A 20,374-nucleotide genomic window follows, 5' to 3' on the forward strand; every position below is an offset into this window, starting at 1 on the left:
TCGGAAACAAGTACCCAAGGAAGGTTTCACTACTAGCTGTGTACCTTCTGGGATTGATTTTCCTCCAAGAATCCAAGTTCCGAAACAGTCCTCTCTCTTTGAGCCATTTATTGAGAACAAACAAACGATCTTGGAAAAGACATCATCGGATTGAAGTTAAATACCTGACTTTGTTGTATGAGAATCATAAACTTGCTTACGGTCTATCTGGTCTGCAAACACTTCACCATAAATCATCCAGTAGGGCATGTAGAAAATATTCTTGGCCAGCTTCCACGAAGGCTCCTCATTGGGGAAGAGGATGGCTTGCCTAGCCACCCCAAAGCTCATCAGCACCACCAGCATAATGATGACAAAGTACATCATGTCTATCATCTAGAAGAGACAGGGATGGGGGGAAAGGACGAGAGAAAACCCACATGGTTAGCTGCTTATAAATGCTGATGCCACTGAAAACACTGGAAATGTGTCAATTTTCTGACAAGGAAAGTCTGGATAGGATTCTATGACCACAGGCAGCTAGGTACACAGTAGATAGAGCATTGGGCTCTATCCCAAAGGAAGACCTGAGGTCAAATCCAACCTTAGACACTTACTAGCTGTGTGACCCTGGGCAAGTCACTTAACCCTGTTTGCCTCAGTTCTCTCATCTGAAAATGAGCTAGAGAAGGAAATGGCAAACCACTCCAGTATCTTTGCCAAGAAAACCCCAAATAGAATGAAGAGTCAGACATTATTGAAACGACTCAACATTATGGTCAGGAAGGTCTGAGGTTAAATCTCTCCTTGGAGAGATTTACAACTTACGAGTTGTACAATATACATATAATATACAACTTACTACTTGTATAATCCTGGACACATAATTCCCACCTGCCTCAGTTTTCTCTGTAAGATGGGAATACTTAGAGTACCTTCCTTCCAACGTTGCTGTGAGGATCAAATGAGATATCTGTAAAGGACTCTGTAAACCTTAAAGCACTATATAAATGCTAGCTATTACAACAATACAGCTGAGCTAGTGAAACAAATATATGGAGGCTCTTGATAATATTTTAAAAATGAAAGAAAACAGGAAGTTATGTACAATGAGCTACCCCAGCCCCTTGTTTTTAATTTCTCTATTTGCCGCTTAGTGTCCTAGCCAGGTCTAGGATCAGAGATCTAGGGCTGGTGCAATGTCCTTTGTCTTACAGTTGAAAAAACTGAGGGCCCAAGAGTGACTAGCCCAAGGTCACAGAGGTAGGAATTTGTAGAGCCAGGATTTGAACTGCTTTTCTTTTTCTGATTCTAGACCCACCAATCTTTCTCTATTACAATGTGGCCTGCCCCCAATGAAATGGGAGTAGGGCACCACAGAGGAGTCAACGCATGACCAGCAGTCGATCAGGTTCTCAGGGGACCACCGGTAGCTGTTTTTGTGGCCTTGGGAAAGGCAAGCATCCTCAATATGTTTCTCATCTATGAGCAAAATAGGAATCGTATTGTTCTTCTTCCTATGAGGCGAAACAGTGTGGAACAATGGCCCAGGTGTAGCTGGAATTTTCAGGATGCCGATGCAGAGCCAGAAAGTCTCAGGCTTAAATCTGAGAACTGTTTTAGCAGGGAATATTTTCAGTTCACTCTAAGCGATGAGACCCTGAAGATATCTGTTGGGTGAACAAGTTTGGGATAATCCATTCAAATGCTCATGGGAGATCACTTTCCTCTGGCTGCATGTCATAGCATTCTACTATGAACCAGTTGCTTATAGTGGCCCATCCTTTTCACATACCTAGGGCACCTTCCCACTATGGGATTACGGGAGGGAAATTCATGAGGCAGCAAAACCGTGTCTTGTGAAGAGTTATACCCATGTGTCTAGGTGGTAGAGTCAGGAAGATCTGGCTTCAATTTCTGGCACACATATTTACCAGTTGTGTAACCTTAGGCAAGTCACTTAACCCCTTCCAGCCTCAGTTTCCTTATCTATGACAAAAGGCAATAATAATAGCACTGACCTCATAGGGTTGTTCTGAGAATCAAATGAGATGTCATATGTAGAATACTTTGTAAGCCTTAAAGAGTTTTATAAATGCTAGCTATAATATCAATAACACCAATAATAATTATGCTTGTTGCTGTAAGATCCTAAATTTTGGCTTTGACTCAGTTCATAAACATTTTTTCAACTTTACCCTCATTAAGTCTCCTAGATTTTTGCCTATGCCTGACTTTATCTTTAGATAATGACCTATTTTGCATATCTTAAATCAATTTCTACCTGTTTTTTTGAAACTTAACATCAAAGAGTTCATCTTGGGAAGCAACCTTAATTAAGTGAAGCAGGGCAACGACAGCTATCCAGCCCAGTCTAATCCAGCCAGAATTTATTAAGTGTCTACTGTGTGTAAATCCTTGCCCTTGGATTACACACTCAAAGAAATCCTAATAACAGTTCTACCAAATGAAAATTTCCAGTAAAACCTAAGACAGAAGTAGAATTAAGAAATTCTTCATTGTCTAATTTGTTTCATGAACATGCAGGTACTGCAATTTTCCAATGTCCTTTAACAGGTCTGAGGGTGCCTATAGATGTTCAATAAGTTTAAAAATCAATCCTCAGGGCCACTTCAAAATTAATTTGACATAGTAGTCAAGGTGATGTGTGTGTGTGTGTGTGTGTGTGTGTGTGTGTATGTGTGTGTTTGTGAATTTGAATCTGAGTCTCTGGAAACTTTGCCATTTCCTCCAAACTGCAACATTACTCTTGGAAATAATGAATTAGTTAATTGTTTCTTCTGTTGCACTATAGTCTCAGATGTCTCTCAAAGGTTGGCTAACGACTGCATAGAGATAGTTTTAGCAGGCACATCCATAGCTATTTTTTTCATATTCTCTCTTTTCTTTCGAGTACCACTCTTTCATCATTTATTTATGAAGAGTTCAACCAGCTGAAAAAGTTCTAACTGGTCCTCCATATTATGTTTGTTCAGACTGACTAAAGATGGGTGGCTAAAGGAGGGTGTGCCTTTGAAATTTATTTTCTGTGGCCTCAAGTTCAACTGGGGAGGAGAGGGAAGAGGGGAAAGAGAGAGGCAGCAGTGGCGTACACTATAGAATGCTGGTCTTGTAGTCTGGAAGACCTAGGTTCAAATATTTCGTCTGACACTTATTTATTTTGTAAGCCTGGGCAAACTGCCTCAGGCACCTCTTTAGAACGTATCAACTAAGTTATTGATGAGTTGTGATCTCCCTTGGTGGAGAGAGTTCTCTACTGGTTCACAATCACATTGCCTTCATGAATTTTTTCCAGTATTTGTATAAATACATACATACATACATTCATATCTATATCTATATTCCAGAAAATGTATGGAAACCATCACTTAAATGAAACTGTTCTCTTCAAACGTACAATGTTCTCTCAGTTGCCAAATCGAATTTCCTGTTCTCACTCTATCCTTTTTTGACTGTTGCATTTGACACTGCTGACTACCTTCTCCTGGATTCTCTCTTTTGTGATTTTTTTGACACTGTTTTCTTCATTCTTTTCCAGTCTGCTCCCTCTAAGTCTTCTTTGTTGAATCATCATTCATTTTTAGTCCCCTAAGTGATGGTGTGCCCTGTGGCTCTGTCATTCTATGTACTTTCTTGGTGATCTCATTAACTTTTGTATGTTTAATGATCATTTCTATACAGATGACACCCATATCTCTATATAAAGTCTTTGTCTGTTAAATTCCAGTCCTACATCACCAACTGTCAGCATCTAATATTCAATGTGTTCAAAACTGAATTTACTATCTTTCTTTTCAAACCCTTCATCTCCTCTTCCTAATTACCTTGTTACTACTGATAGCACCATCATCCTTTAGGCATCCAGGTTCACAACCCTTAAATAAGCCTTGACTCTGACCTCTTCCTTACCCCCTCACATCTATGTTACCTCTTGTTTATTTTGGCTCAGATTTAGATAATACTTTAATGTTTATAAAATGCTCTACAACCATCCTGTGAGGTAGATGTCATTATTATCTCTATTTTACAGATGAGGAAACTGAGGCTCAGAGAGGGTAAGTCTTAAGTCATGAAACTATTAAGTGTCTGAGGTAGGATTTGAATCTAGGTCTTCATTTCAAGTCCACTGCTCATACTTCAAAGTTTCCATTAGAATATATGCTCTTCATGGGCAAAGATTATCTTTCTTTCTCCTTATATTTGTATTCCTAGTGCTATACTCTAGGCCATTTTGCCTTTCTATTCCAAAACCAAAATGAAGTATGCCCTTACAATGGGTAAGTAATTTGGCGTCAGTTTGGCCAAGGTCCTCCATTTGTGGCATTAGGATTGATAACAGTATTTGTATCCAGACTATGGTGGTGGGACAAAGAATGCTAATGGAAGCTTGGTACCCCAGATGTGAATGCTCCACTTGGAGTCAGGAAGGAGTAGGCTTCAATCCCACCTTTGAAAATTATTAGTTGTGTGAATTAACCTTTCTGAGCCTATAAAATGAGGGAATTGGACTCAATGACCTCGCAAGACCCTTCTGTTTCTAAAATCTATGCTCCTGTGACCATTGGAAAGCATAGAGCATAGGAACATGCTCACCAAGTTTTCATATGATGCCCTCTTAAAAGCATAAAATGAAAATCTAATTTTAAAAAGTTACATTTTGTATTTCAAGAAGATTCCTTACTTTGTTTGCAAAAAAACTGTTAGTATTGGAGACAGAAGGCATCTAGGCAATGAAGTGGAGAACGTGCTCAAGTCAGGAAGACTCATCTTCCTGAGTTTAAATCTGGTCTCAGACTCTTACTAGTTTTGTGACCCCGAGAAAGTCACTTAACCCTGTTTGCCTCAGTTTCCTCATCTGTCAGACAATCTGGAGAAGGCAATGGCAAATGTCTCCAGTATCTTTGCCGAGAAAACCCCAAATGGGGTCACAAAGGGTTGGCCATGACTGAAACAAATGAACAATAACAACTGGACCCTATTATTTTGGAACTTTTATAAGTGCTGTTTGGTTGACCAAAAGGCAAGGAGCAAAGAAATGGGCACTAAAACTTAAATGAAGAGCGATTTAAAAAACATCTTGGCTAATTGTTCCCCCAAAAGCTTTCCACGTGGGGGTGGGGAGGAGAGAGTACATAGGGACTGTTAGCAAATTGTTTTTTTTACAGAGCATTGAAGGGGATATAGTTCTAGCAATATGACAGAAGCAGGTAGCTTGGGAGTGATTCATTACATCAAATGATAGGTTCCAAAAAGAGAAAAGTTGCTTTAAAAGCAGCCCTGATGCTCCCCACAGTGGCTGTGGGAGGAAGCAGGCAGGAGGGAGTGACTAACTCAGCTTTGTACAGGTAGAGTGACATGGTTATTCTGGGGTGATCTCCTGGCTGCACAACACCACTGAGTGACTAAGGTGTGCCAGGGCTAATGCCAAGAGCTGTAGGTGAACATTCTTCTACCAGAGAACAGCCTCAGTACCTCTGATGCACTTCCCCCAAATCCCCCTTCCAGAGGCCACAGAAATGAGAGAGGAAGGGCAGTATGGCAGAAAGGAGCATGGCTAGTATGGGTAATATAACTCTGGAGACAAATTCTGTCTCCGAGATTTCCTGTGTGGCCTTGGGCAAGTCGTTTGACCTCCTTGAGCCTTGGTTTCCCCATTTGTAAAATGAAGGGGTTAGAAATGATGGTGTCTGAGATCTTGTCTAGATCTTTGATTACAGGTGGTTCTAGTTATTTTACTTTTTTAAAAATGTATTTACTTTCAGTTTACAGCATTAAGTTCTGCAATCCCTTGAGTTCCAAATTCCCCTCCCCCAGTATTTTACTTTTTAGCCAATTTAACAGAACCTTGAGAAAGTCTTTTCTCCATTCAATACATGGGAAGTCATTGTGGCCTCTAGAACACACAGAGAATTAAGTTCATTAAGAGTTTTTGGAGCAGACATTTCCTCCCTCATTGGAAGGATTATTCTCTAGCTATTTGTGTGACTAAGTTGAAATTCTGAATCAATTTAAAGGAGTTTGGGTTAGACTGTCTATGTTTGAGCTCTAAAATTCTATGATTCTTTGACCTTGAGGGATGGAGACCAGAAAAATCATGACCAAGTCTATTTTATACTCTGCCAACTTACCTTAGGACTTCAAGGTCCTTCATGATTTCACTGGAGTGGGTACTCCCTCCAATGATGCAGATGGCATCCTTTGTAGATGATGTCATAAGCTGTGGCCAAAAATAATCATCACCTGGTGGTCAGCCTTCTGGTGATGAACCTCTCAGCACTCAGTTAGATTGGTCCTTGGATGGGAGACATACATGTCTGCCATTGGGCCTGTGCACTCCAACAGATCCAACTAATCCTCATTCTTTTTCTGTTATCACTCCTCCCCTTAGATTACCCATCAGAAAACCAAAACCCTTCCTTACCATTTTCCCAATCATCATAACGTAAGGGCCCAAGTATTTGTTCACGCCGAAAATGTCTAACAAGCGGATATACCAGTAAATGATATTAACACAGTATATGACCCTGCCGTCACTTCGGAATGGCTGATCTTGTAGACGAAGGATCATCCCAACAGAAAACAGGAGGATGGCTATAAGATCTGTGACATTCCAGTACTCTTGAAGCCACACTTTCACCTTTTGTAACAGCTTCCCGGGCTCTGACATCAAAATCTGAAGGAAGAGGAGAGGGGGGAGAGATTAGTTTCAATTTCTCCCTACTTTTGAAAGTCACTCATGGTTAACTTCTGCCTATGTGTTGGATAGACAGACATCTATCTAAACTCCATTAGAATTTAAACTTACAGCAAATAGCGATCATTTCATTCTTTGTCCTTGCATCACCAATGCCTGGCATAGCACCAGTGTGAACAAATGCTTTCTGAATTAGAATCCACAAAGGTTCATTAGATAACATATGTAAAGTGTTTTGAAAACCTTAAAGTGCTGTATGTATGTATGTGTGTATATATATATATATATGTATATAGGTATGTACACACACACACTAGCTCTTTTGGACGAGAACCTTAAGGTGGTTTAGTTACATGGAACACCAGATTGATCTCATTAGGGTTTCTTCCTTTTATAAGAAACAATCAGCCAGACTGCCATCCTTGTTAAATCTCCACTAGGGACATCTGTGCTGTGAAAAGTGGGGGACTGGCTTTGGTTCAGCCTTACCTTGTCATGCCCAATACTCTCAGTATTCCTAATACTCTCAATAGCAGGGCATGTAAAATTCACTCACTATTTTCTGCCTGGGCAACTCCACACAGAAGCATCAGTACAGGGAATGGGGAGGGAAGCATGTTATATCAAAAAAACCTTCACTCATAAACACGAGTGAAACGATTGCAAAATTATAAATATTCCCATGTCTTTGGGATCTTGGTTTTGAACAAAGGTATGTATGTGTACTGAGGACACCGAGACTTGTTACTCATAGTCCCATGATAGATAAGTGTCTTTCTCATGGACTTAAGAGTCAGAAACTCAGGATATGTGATGGTGCTATACCAACGGAAGTCCTAGATCTCAGAGGAAAGGGTCAGATCCTTGCTCTGAAAGCTACTGGTAGATACTGCCTCTTGGAACAAGAACTCTCATGAAAAGCACTTGGAGTCAGAAGATTAGAGTTTTAGCCTAGGGGTTGCCACTTATTTGCTTGGGTGACCTTGGGCAAGTCACTAAACTTCTTTGAATTTGTTTCCCCTTTTGTAAAATAGGGGTGCTGCCTTTTCTCCAATCTACTTCCTCTTGTTGTTATAAGAACACTTTTAGAATCATTAAGCATTGCAGAAGTTTGAGCTATCATTATGTCTGCCCTTTCCATTTCCCAATTTTTCACATAAAAATTCAAGAATCGGGTTCCCGAATCCTTTTGTGAATTATCTTCTACTTTCAGTGTATGTGTCCTATGTGTGCAATTTTTTGCATGTTGCATTCTCCTTTAGAACATGAGCTCCTTGAGGGAAGGTGCTGTAATTTTGGTTTTCTTTTTTATTCTCCGTGCTTTGCATCACGTCTGGCACAGAGTGGTTGAAAAATGCTTATTGGCTAGCTCTTTCCTGTACAGCTTGAGATGAAACATATACACAGGTCTTAAAATCCTTGGTATTCTGTCAGTGATATCCTTTCCAAGTGTAAACCATGGGGTCTATCTTGCTTCCTTTTTCTCCTTCATTCTAATAACTGGAACATTTCATCTACATTGCATTGGATTCTGGGCTTCATTTCTTCCTGTCGGGAGGAAGTAAAGTAAGCCATGGGGTCTATCTTGCTTCCTTTTTCTCTTCCATTTTAGTATCTGGAACAATATCATCTACATTGCACTGGACTTTTCCCTTAATTTCTTCCTCTTGGAAGGAAGTAAAGCTTGTTTGGTAATAAAATTGCAAGTGAACTGGCAAATGATTGGTGTCCAAGGCATTTCCAACAGTCATCATGCTTTGGTTCTCAGAGTATTATAAATTCCCACCTCTCTGTGTGGCAGATATGTTATTTGTATAGTTTATGAATGGGAAATCCACAAAGCTATTGAGTGACCCATGGATGGAAACCTGAGTGGAAGTATTTGCATGATGATAATGCCCCATTTCTGAGATGCTCAAACTACTTTATAGGATATTTTTATTCAAAATAATCACACCAATCCTAGAGAGCTCAGTAGGAAATAGATAAACCTATTCCCATTTTACAGATGGTGACTTGCCATGGCTCATGAAGTGCCAACTTGAGATGGATATTGATGTGCTCTTAATGCTACTAGAAGACTGTGTTTCATTTCATGGCAGATAAGGTACTGGATTCAGGACCAAAAAAGAGCTAGGTTCATATCCCCCATCAAACACTTACTACTTGTGTGACCATGAGTGAGTCACTAAATCTTTGGGAACTTGAGTTCATAAAATGGGATGATAAAATGGCACCTACCTAATAGGTCTCAAAGGAAATGACACAGGCAAAGTGTTCATTGCATGTCAATGATCATTAATGCTATTATTAATAACAATGTCGCCTAAACAAATAGGTGGATTTTGTATCTTCCCTTTGGGAGAAGAGACAGCAGAGCTTATGGCTCTCAGTTGAAAAGCAGGAAAAATACAAGAGCCCCTGGGCCAATTTTAGCAGTAATGATGGACGGTGATGGCAGTGGTGATCACAGTGACAATACTTGGGATTTAGAGAGAACCTTTCTTCCAAAGAGCTCAATGAGCTTCCCCGTCCATTAGACCATTTATCATCATATACCTGTGACAGTGACACCTGAGAGAAGCTTTTAGAAGTTAAGTGGACCTGACATCCTTCCAGAAAAGTCTGCTCACTCTGACTGCTGCAGCCGTGCGGCGGGGGAAGGCGTGGCAGGGTCACGACAAACGCCCGCCAAGCTCCCTTTCCCTCTTTGGAATGTAAGCATTTTTGAGCTTGGCCTGCTGGCATTGGGAAGCAGCCTGCAGAGCCCTCTTGTGGACTCGGGTGTCTACAACATGGGCTTCTGGCACCTTTTAGAATTGGGACCTCTTGTGTTCCAGGGAAATTTGCTTAGAATGAATGATCTGGATGTTATAACATTACAGCTTCAGAGAAGAAAGGAACCTTAGTGAGCCTCTAATCCAACTCCCTCCGTTTACAGATGAGTAAATTGCATAGTAGATGACAGATGGTATACTGTCTTTTTTTTGGGAGGGGAGTAAGGGTGAAGAAGAATGAAAAATATTTATTAAGAATTTCTTACAGTGCCAGGTTCTGGGGACACAGATACAAAAGTAACACCACGCCTCTCCTCAAGGAGTTTACTTTGTAAGGATTGACACAAACTATATAGAGGAATGGTGGCCAGGGAAGGGAATTATGGTCTTGAGAAGTCACAAAGTTGGTGAGTGGAGCAGTAGCCAGAAGCAATGGCAATGCTTATGTGATTACAGTTCTCAAGGGAATGGGGAAGTACTCATTAAAAAGCTAGAAGGAAAAGGAAGACAGAGTAGATTTTAGAAAGTAGTTCCTTTAGAATACTTAGGATCCTAGAGCTGGAAGGGGCCCCAGGGGGTCTCTAGTCCACCCACCTAATTTTTACAGGTGAGGAAACTGAGGCTTAGGGATGTTAAATGACTTGCTCAAAGTCACAGGGTCAAAGATGAAATTGGAAATGAGATACTGAAATCCATTTGCATAACCACCGCTGCTTTTAAGAAATGGCCACTTTAAGGGCAGGTACAGAAAGCAGACAATCACATAAAAGGACAAGAAAAGATCTAATAACTAATGTAGAGTAAATGTCTGTTTAACAAGGAAAGACATAATCATCTGCAGGACTTCCTGGGGAAAGTGAACTGTGTTTGTTAGTTGAAAATAAACAGCAAAGACCTAGGGTATCATAGGATGTCCATACTATAAACATCTGAATGAACAGAGTATCCATAGGATTGTCAATGAGAAAGAAATGGGAACCCTGGTAGAAAATCAAGTATTCCTAGAGCAGCATTCAGAAAAGTGGTTTCTTGTTAAATCTGATTCCCAAGTACCCCAGGATAGTCATAAATATAAATAAAAGTCCCCTCCTGTTTCCTTTCTCCCAGGTTCCCTTGTAGGGATGCAGTTACCTCTCTCATCTTCTCTATTCCCAATGTGAATATGTAGGAAATGACTATCCATTCCTGGGTGGAAGGCCAGCGTTCCATCTTCACTAATACGATGTAGTTGAAAAGCATCAGGTACCCAATGTATGCCAGCTGTAAAGAAATAAAAGACAATTTCTCTGTCCATTAACAAAGAGGAGTATTACCTCATTCTTGTACAGGCTTCTGATGTGGGCCAACCAGACTCGAGAAAGTGCATGGGTGGAAATGGATGACAGAATCAGAATCACTGAATCAATGCATTTTTAAACTGAGAATTCCAGTGTCTCGAACAGGATGAACTGAAAAACTGCTAAATGATTAGTACAGGTGGTAAACAGACTAGAAATAACCCCCTGATTTAAATTCTTATTTTATTGTGAACAGCATCATGTTTCAAAAAATTAATAAGAAACTGTTCTTTAAAATTCTAAAATTGTCAGCTGGATAGCTATCTTAAACAAGTCCTAAGAGCTGAAAGCTAAATAGACCCATTCTGAAATAGTGTGACCTCCTAATTGACTGGTTTGTCCCCTGGATATTCTTGGGTGAGTTTATCCCTTTTCTATCAGGCTACCTTCCATGTGATAGGACTGATATTTGCAATTATTTTCTTAATGCAGCTCCTCTCTGCCCCATCCCCTACATGGGGAAGCCCAAGCTCCTCCTCCTTCCCTAATTCTTAGGTATGAGTTTTTCCTAAAAGGAGACAAAGCTGACCAAGCATCTGATTGACCCTGACTTCCCTGAAGACCAGCTTCCTGGTCATCAAACACATAAAAATCCCAGCCAGGTAGAGTTGTGGTCTCTCAGACTCATTGGGTACTTGAGACTTTTTGAGTCTCATGTCCTTTACTATATTTTGCCCTTTTGACTAAACACATTTCCACATGGAAATCAAACCTGAATTAAGATCACAGAACTGGGATCCTTAGAGTGCTGGTGTTAGAACTGCCTCCAATACCCCAATGATTGTGCTCCTCATGAGAACATTTTTCTGGACTGCTGCCACAAGAAGGGATGTCTGTGGCCCACGGTAGGTCCAGGCCTACAGTTTAATACTGATGTGGCTCCAGCAAGGGAAGATAAAGGATCTTCATTGAAACTGCTGAAGCTTTTGAGTGACTTGGTGGAATAATTGAATCATGATTTGTTTTATTTATTTTTGTTGTTGTTGGTATGTACTTTAACCTTGCCCCTAGCAGACTATTCAGAGGCAATGTATGGAATTTTCTCTTATATGCACAATGGTATTTTTTTTTTTAACTTTTGGCCTTTGCATGCCTAACAATTTGTACTGGTTCCTCCTCACACATAGTAGGCACTTAAGAAATTAAGTACTTCCTTGAGTACTTATTTCATTCACTTTGTATTTATTCTGTTAGGAAGCATCACAGTACAGTGGAAATAGAAGTGGATTTGAGTGGGACCAGAGGACCTTGAATCAAATCCTGCCTCTTTTTCTATCTATATTACCTTAGGAAAGTCACTTTCTTAGGAAAGCCCTCTGGGGCTTTAGCTTGTTCTTTTATAAAATGAGGGAATTGGGCTAGATGGCCTCTGAGGTCTTTTCTCTCTCTGCAATCTTTGCTTTATAGGATGATGGAACCATTCTCCCTTTTTGCCAAGGTCAAATGGAGTCTTTTGGGAGAAATAAAGGTGATTTAAAAACAATTTTTTAAAAAGAATGCAAGCTCCTTGAAATCAGGGACTGTTTCAGTTTTGTCTTTGTGTCCCCAGTGGCCAGCATATATGTGCTAAATAAATACATATTTAATTGAATTATTGGATTAGATTGGAATAAATCCCTAAATTAGACTTATCCCTCATAATTGTCTGATGAGACATTTTCTTGGTGGTTCTTAACCATTGATTTCTTTCTCTTTGTTGTTCTAACCTCCATTATTTCCATGCTAATCTAGTCTTATTTCTAATACTCTTGATTGATCATTTAATCATCCTACCTCAAAATGTCAGTGTAGACATTATTTTTCAAAGCATTGTTTTCCCCTCCCAATCTTAAACCCACTTCTCTTTACCCGGAGATTCAATAGATCTTTTTGGGATTCTTTTTTTTCCCTCAATACTTTTTTTACTTCCCTGGCTCATCATATACAATAACACAAACTCTCAATCATTGAATTCCACAAGCCACATCCCCTGGCCCCCTTTGACATCTTCTCTATCCTCAACTTGACTTACTTCAGTTTTTGACTTGCTTTTATTATCATGATCATAGATCTAGAAAAAAACTCAGAGACCATTCAGTCCCCCCTAATTTTATAAATGAGGTAACTGAGACCCGAGTAGTTTAAGTGACTTAGCCAGGGTTACGTACCCAGTATGTATTTGAAGCATAATTTGTACTCTGCTTGTGATGTGAGAGCCAGGATTCTTCCCAGCGTATACACTTTGAGGTAGCAACTCTCTTGGAAAAATTCTGTTGTGGGGGCTTCATGGAGGTTTACTCTGATCTTATGTGTTTTAATTGCTAATTCCTTCTCCCCTCCTTCTAGTATCTGTAGGTTTTACAAAAGTTGTGAGCAAAATCTGAAAGTAGTAAACAGCAATGTGACCATATGGCTCTCACTAAAGTCAGCGGGAGTCATGTAGAGGTTTTCTTTCATTTGTGTTTCTGGGTTTTCTTTCTCCTGTCACATGTACAACTGAAACTCTCAGATACACAATGTCAAGGTCATCATAAAACCACCTAGAATTTGGGTCTCTTTGGGCCAAGGCTTTTGCCAGCTACTGGTCCCACTGTGGTTCCCTTTTCTACTAGTCAGAGGAAAGATGTAAATTTTGTTTGTCAGTGAAAGGAAACCGTTTGTCATAGGAAATGGAAACACAGAATGTGTGGCCCTGTGTCCTGGTGTCACTTCCAGCTTTGAATCTGGAGCCTTCCCAGGTAAATACAGGCAAATTGGCTCAGTTCAGGAGAGGGGCTAACAGAGCAGCCAAATGGATTTGTGCCTCTCTTCCTCTTGGAAGCAAAAGGGGATCTAGCTGGCATCTACATCCAACTTGGTAACAAGGAGCAGAGAGGTTATGGATTTTGTTTTTTGGATGATTCTGCCTCTCCCTAAGAAAAAAAAGACTCGCTATATTTTACAGTCTTGAGAAAAGTAATAGGCTCCTTTCTGAGAGATTCACAAAGAGGAGAACAGAAAAATAAAATAATATAATCTTCATTTATTCCCTAATTGAGGTGCAGGTCACTTGGGTTGACTTAAAGGACTAAAATATTATTTTTGAACCCAACCCACCTTCCCCCCAACACCTTAACACACACAGTGTGTATTTGATTGTGCTGCACTTGAATGACACCAAAAGAAACATATGGTTTCTACAATGTTTTGTAGACCATCTAGCCAGTCATGTAGCAGGCACCCTATGATTGCTGGTCTGAGGGCCACCTTCATATTGTACAGTGAATGTGAAAGGTTGAAGGTTTCAGTTTTATCTGATTAGGTAATTTTTATAGTGCATAAACCACTGTCCTGTTTCTGTTTCTTAGCTTGATCTACTTATCAGTGATATGGAGGAGATATAGACTGTGCAACTAAAGGGGAAAAATGATAGTTTTGGGGATGATGAGATAAGTGAATATGCTATCTGAAAAATATATATCACATTCTTCCTGCTGCTTCCAATTTCCCTTTTATGCTTCCAAATTTCCCTTATGTTCTAAATACTGTAGAAACAGAGGAATCTAAAAATGACATGATACCATTGCATTGTTCTATAATGTATTTAATCCAGGAAAAGTGAGCAGAAGTTGTTTTCTAAAGCATTTCAAGAACATGCCTTTTATAAACTGATACCAGATTAATGAAAGGGCCTCACTTGTTTTTGGTTATTTTGGGGTCATTTTTCCCACTTATTTTTACATTAAATTTCAAGAAATTTGAATTTTTTTTCAATCTATTGTTTCTTTGTATTTAGGGGACTTTCCATACTCTTGCCTGGACTCTTCTTCCAAATTACTCCCTTCCATGAACTCTACAGTCCAACTATCCTGGTTTGCTTGCTGTTCTTCACATAAGGCATTTCTCCTATTTCCTCTACTTTTCAATGGCTGTTCCCCATGCATGGAAGGCTTTCTCTCCTCACTTTCTGCAGCTTAGTTTCCCTGCCTTTCCTCTCCCTGGTAAACACTACCTTCTGTAGGAGATCTTTACCAATCTCCCTAGACACAAGTACCTTCCATCTACTCTGAATATATTTTGCATACATCTCTCTCCTAATCTCTCTCTTTCTATTGCTCTATTGATGTGGTCTCTTCCTTTAGAATGTTAGCTTCTTGAGGAGCAGTAATTCCCCCCCCCCTTATATTTACAGGTTTTAGTATGACCTGACACATAATAAGTACTTATAAATGTTTGTGGATTAATTTATTGATTGCTGTATTGCACAGATATTCTTCAGCTAGGTGAATTTTCTTGTATACAATTCCTAACAAATTAAAATTATCCATTAGCCAAAGCAAAAAGGAGAGGAGAAATGGTGGGTTTGTGTGAATAGACTGGAACATATTACCAATTAGGAACTGCAAAGAAGTGGTACAAAGAATGTCATCAGATAGACCAAAAGCAAAAAATGAATTGTCAGGCATGGCCACTATATGGATCCACTTCATTTAACTGTACCTTCCTAGTTGGGGGTTAGGGAGTTTTGGCAGTAATTGTGCTGTTAGAGAAATATAAACAAAACATTGACATTATTATTATTTTATTTTGCTTTTTGGAGGGCAATTGGGGTTAAGTGACTTGCCCAAGGTCACATGGCTAGTTTTTGTGTTAAGTGTCTGAGGCCGGATTTGAACTCAGGTCCTTCCTGACTCCAGGGCCGGTGCTCTATTCACTGCGCCACCTAGCCACCCCTAAAACATTGATATTATTAATTATTTTTAAAGAATGCCATCAGGGACAAGTTGTGGTATATGAATGTAATGTAATACTGTTGTGCTATAAGAAATGATGAGCAGGCAATTTCAGAAAAACCAGGAAAGACTTAGATGAACTGATGCTGAGTGAAGTGAGTAGAACCAGCAGAACTTTGTACACAGTACCAGTAACATTGTGATCAACTATGATTGACTTAGCTCTTCCAGCAATACAATGATCTGAGATAATCCGAAAAAAGTAATGATGGAAAATTCTGTCCACATCCAGAGAAAGAACTATGGAGTCTGAATGCAGATTGAAGCACACTGTTTCCACTTTTTTCTTGTTTTTTGTTTTTCATGGCTTTCAAACACGACTAATGTGGAAATAGGTTTAACATGACTGTACATGTATAACCTATATCAGATTGCTTCCTGTCTTTGGGGAGGAAGGACAGGAAGGAGGGAGAAAAATTTGAAACTCAAAATCTTATAAAAATGAATGTTGAAAAAACTATCTTTACATATAATTGGAAAAAAAATAAATACTATTTAATAATTTTTTTTAAAAAAAGAATCATCAGGGAGATATGTCTAGAAAGGGAGATTCACCAATCTTGTAAGAGAGTCCAAGGGATAACCAAAGGACTTGGGGCACTTTCTTGTGGGGGATAAAGGGAGAATGATGATGATGATGATGATAATGATGATAGATAATATCTATATAGTATTTTTTTTTTGCCTTTTTGGAGGGGGAAAGGAAGGGCAATTGGGGTTAAGTGACATGCCCAAGGTTCCACAAGCTGGTAAGTGTCAAGTGTCTAAGGCCGAATTTGAACTCATGTCCTCCTGACTCCAGGGTCTGTGCTCTGTTTACAGTACCACCTAGCTGCCCCTCGATATAGTATTTTTTAATTTTTTTTTAAATTTTAAGTAATTGGGGTTAAGTAACTTGCTCAAAGTTACATGGCCAGTTATTTCTGGGTGGGTGCTAAGTATCTGAGCCCAGATTTGATCCCCAGGTCATCCCGACACTGGAGCTGGTGCTCTTACTCACTGAGCCACCTGGCCGCCCCTCTCTATATAGTATTTTAAGGTTTGAAAAGTGTTTTTATCCCAATAACTCTGAAAAATAGATAATTCAAGTATCACCATTTTCATTTCACAGATGAGAAATAAAGTGAGTGGCCCATGGTCACATAGCTAGTAAATGTCAGGGAAGGGAGATGAGCTGTGACTCATTAGTGTGATCCTGAAGAAGTAGCTGATGCTAGCAGCAGAACTTAAAATCTTTAATTGGATCCATATGGTATTTTACCCAGCTTTAAAAAATGTGGAGGATTAATGGTGCCTGGAAGCAGGGACTCTAGAAATTGGTAGGAGGTAAGGAGAAAGGATGCCAGCTTCAAAGCAAAACAAACTTGGAGAAGAAGCTGGGAGAATTGGGTTGGAGGCATGGGACATGTTGAAGCAACATGGCAGTTGGCCACATGGCAGGGCTAGACCTAGAAACTAGTTAGATAACTTCTGATGTAGCCCAGGAACCTGGAATGGCTTTCTCTAGCCAGATAAGTAAAATCTTTCAGTCAGATTCTCATATTCTGAAAATTAATCATTTGATGTTCTGTAAATCTGCTTTAATTCATCTCCTTTCCCATAGCTACCAAAATGACCTGGAAAAATAGTCTTCTTTCCTTGAGTGAATTAAAGGGAAGAAAGGGGCTGTCCAGCAGAGGCTGGGAGTATCTGAGTGTGTTGGTGGTAAGAGAGGGGGGTTGGTCAGACAGAACTGTGATTGTTAGAAAGAGGATAAGGAAAACTGAAAACATGAGAAAGAGAAGAGGCTGAGATGAAAAGAAAAGGAATACTCAAAGTGGGATTAGGATTTCCTGTAAGAGCCTATTATCTCTCCATCTGGGATGGTGGTGGTGGTGTTAGATTCTTGATTCTTGAGTTGGAGTCAGGAGATTTAGATGTGAGTTCTGGCATTAATGCTTACAAATTGTGTGAACAGGGTCATCATTTAGCCCCTCTGATTCATCATGTATGGAATGGGGTTAATGATATTGGCACTGTCCAACTCAAAATAACCAGCTGTCTTGAACAGAGCACTTTCTAAATTTTAAAATAATACCTAAATATGAGCTAGTCTTCTCATTCTTATTAAATTTTTTAAAAATATTTTAATTTCTTTTTTGCTTATGGGTTTTTTTTGGGGGGGAGGGAAGGAGGAAGGCAAGGCAAGGCAATTGGGGTTAAGTGACTTGCCCAAGGTCACACAGTTAGTGTGTCAAGTGTCTGAGGCCAGATTTGAACTCAAGGCCTCCAGACTCCAGGGCCAGTACTGTATTCACTGCACCATCTAACTGCCCCATTCTTATTGTTATCATGGATTTAAGTAGCAATGAAAGGTATAAGCAAAAAAGTAATAAAGAAGTCCTTTGTTCCTCCTATATCAAGAAGGTACTCTCAGTGACAGCTGATTGCCCGGTGGATAGAAAATATTTTCTGGGTATGCATATCATACAACCCTACTCATCATGATTCTGGGCTGTCAATGAGCAGTCTTGAGATAGATCAGCTTGCAGAATGTCTCATAGTTACAGAGCAAGGGAAATGTTGTTTGATGCTACCAGATTGGCGTTGATTTTTCATATGTGCTACCCACACTTCAGTTTTTTGAGTGGAGGTTGTTGCTGTTGCTTTTATCATTAGCATTAGGGCTATATCCCAGAAATTACTAAATATATGCCAGATAATCGCAAAAAGACTCGTTTGGACCTAGCCTGGATAACTTGAGAGTTGTATTTGCTTTAATACAAGCCTCTTGGATTCTTTCTCTGCTTATGCAGTTATCATGACTATTCAACCCTTTTCTTTCTCCTGCTGCTGCCAGACTAATCTTCCTCATGGATGTGGTCATGATTAAAAAGCGTCAATGGTTCCTGATGGGTTATACAGCACATTTCCAACTGCTCGGCATTTAAGGTTCTCCATGATTTGGTGCCAGGCTATCTATTCCTTTCTTCTATTACTCTCTCTATTTCCTCTGTGCTCTAGCCAAAGTGGATGGCTGGCTTTATGGTTCTTTCTTTCCTATGGCTGCAATTTTCCCCTTCTTTCTCTTGTTGAAATTCTATCCTTTCCATTCATCCTAAAAAGAAACAAACCAAACCCCAATGTTTTATTAAAAACTTAACATTACTCTCTATTTACTCTGTGCTCTAGTCAAAGTGGATGGATGGCTTTATGATCCATCTTTCTTTTTTATCTCTGCAAATTTTCTTTTTCTCCTCTTTACCTGTTAAAATTCTGTCCTTTCTATCCATCCTAAAAATCCAAACCAAAGCCCAATGTCTTATTAAAAACTTAACATTGAACATCACTATAACCAAATTAACTTGTTTAGTAACTATTTATATTGAAATCATTCATTTCATTGCAAAAATCATTATCACAAATTTTCAGCCTCTCTCGTTAGTCTTCATCAGGATTCTTTGTTCCTTCATCATTTTTCCCTTTTTTCCTTTTACAGTGTCACGTTTAGTGTGTACTCTTAGAAGTCCAACCTCAAATACTGGACTTGCAGGAAGTAAGGATGTCTGATCTGCATACACCGTGATGACAAAAACAAAGGTGAAAAAATCCTTTCTCAATGAGTTTAGATGGGAGGGAATGACAACATGGAGAAAGAACTAAAGGTAAGATATGTACAAAATAAAAACCAAGTAATTTTGGGTTGTGGGGGAGAGGAAGGAGCACTGATGACTGAGGACATTGGGAAAGACCTCATATTGGAGGGGGCAGTTGAACTGAGCCTGGAAGGTGAGCTAAAGTTTCCTGGAGGCAGAGGTTGCTAAGAGAGAATGTTCTATGGGAAGCAATATATTCTAGTTAAGAGAATACTGAATTTGGAATCATGGGAAACCTGGTTTCAAATCTAAGCTCTGGCTGAATTTCTTTAATAGTTCTCATTTATAATAAGCCTGTAGAAATGTAGACCAAAGAAACTAGTCATACGAATCTCTCTTAACAGCATTCAGCCCTTGGAAAGGAGTTAAAAAACTTCATTCTTGGCTTTCATTCCTATATTCCTTGCCCTTGCATTATGATATAGAGTGAGGCATGTGTTCCTTTAAAGTGGCGGTGACTTTTTTTTGTGATTCTATCAAGATTAGGAAAAATAATTAGAGAGATGCTTACGGTGTAGAACCAAAACTTCACAATAGGTGCATTGTAGAATTCATATATTTTTCTTCCAAGGGGGATTAATCTGTGCCTGCTCTGAACTTCTTCTTCATCCTTCTTCCTTGATGACTCCCCATTGCTTCGACCCAGCATTGCCTACAATGAAAGTGACACTGCTGTGGGTTTTTCATTATTCATTAAAGAGAACCCCTTTCCACCCTCCTCAACAGATGGGAATATTAGTTAGCCATAAGAAAAGGCAACATTCAAAGATGATGACATCATATGTCAGCCCAGGTGAATGCTGGAGTTGCTGCTGTGGGGTCAATGGAAACATTCTCTATCACTTGCTGGCTGTGAGACCCTGAACAAGTCTGACCCCTTAACCTCTCTGAGTTTGTTTTCTTTTTCTGTAAAATGGGGATAAAAATACTTGCACTACATGCCTCATAGGGCTGTTCTGAGGTTAAGATGAGATCATCTGTGTGATGCACTTTGCAAACTTTAAAACACTATATCAGTATCAGTTGTTATTCTTAATAAAGGAAAAAAAAATCTAGTTAATACCTCTCAGGAGAGGGAAATGTATATGTGTATAAAGATGTGTCACACACACATAAATATACACACATATACATATACATGTAAGAGTACACGTGTGTGTGTGTGTGTGTGTGTGTGTGT

The 20,374-nt window shown here is 39.5% G+C and overlaps 1 protein-coding gene across 1 annotated transcript in view; it reads right to left on the reverse strand.

The window, feature by feature from the left end:
* The window catches only part of TRPM3 (transient receptor potential cation channel subfamily M member 3), a 732,143-nt gene that overhangs the window by 84,248 nt on the left and 627,521 nt on the right, over nucleotides 1–20,374 (reverse strand). Inside the window, 4 exon segments of the mRNA XM_069087002.1 lie at nucleotides 201–375; nucleotides 6,422–6,673; nucleotides 10,603–10,731; nucleotides 19,706–19,846. Of these exon segments, the coding sequence (XP_068943103.1) occupies nucleotides 201–375; nucleotides 6,422–6,673; nucleotides 10,603–10,731; nucleotides 19,706–19,846 (697 nt within the window).

Source organism: Petaurus breviceps, unplaced genomic scaffold, assembly GCF_028583685.1.
Source record: "Petaurus breviceps papuanus isolate PSGF00001 unplaced genomic scaffold, PetGlider_PUasm1.0 118, whole genome shotgun sequence".
NCBI lineage: Eukaryota > Metazoa > Chordata > Mammalia > Diprotodontia > Petauridae > Petaurus > Petaurus breviceps.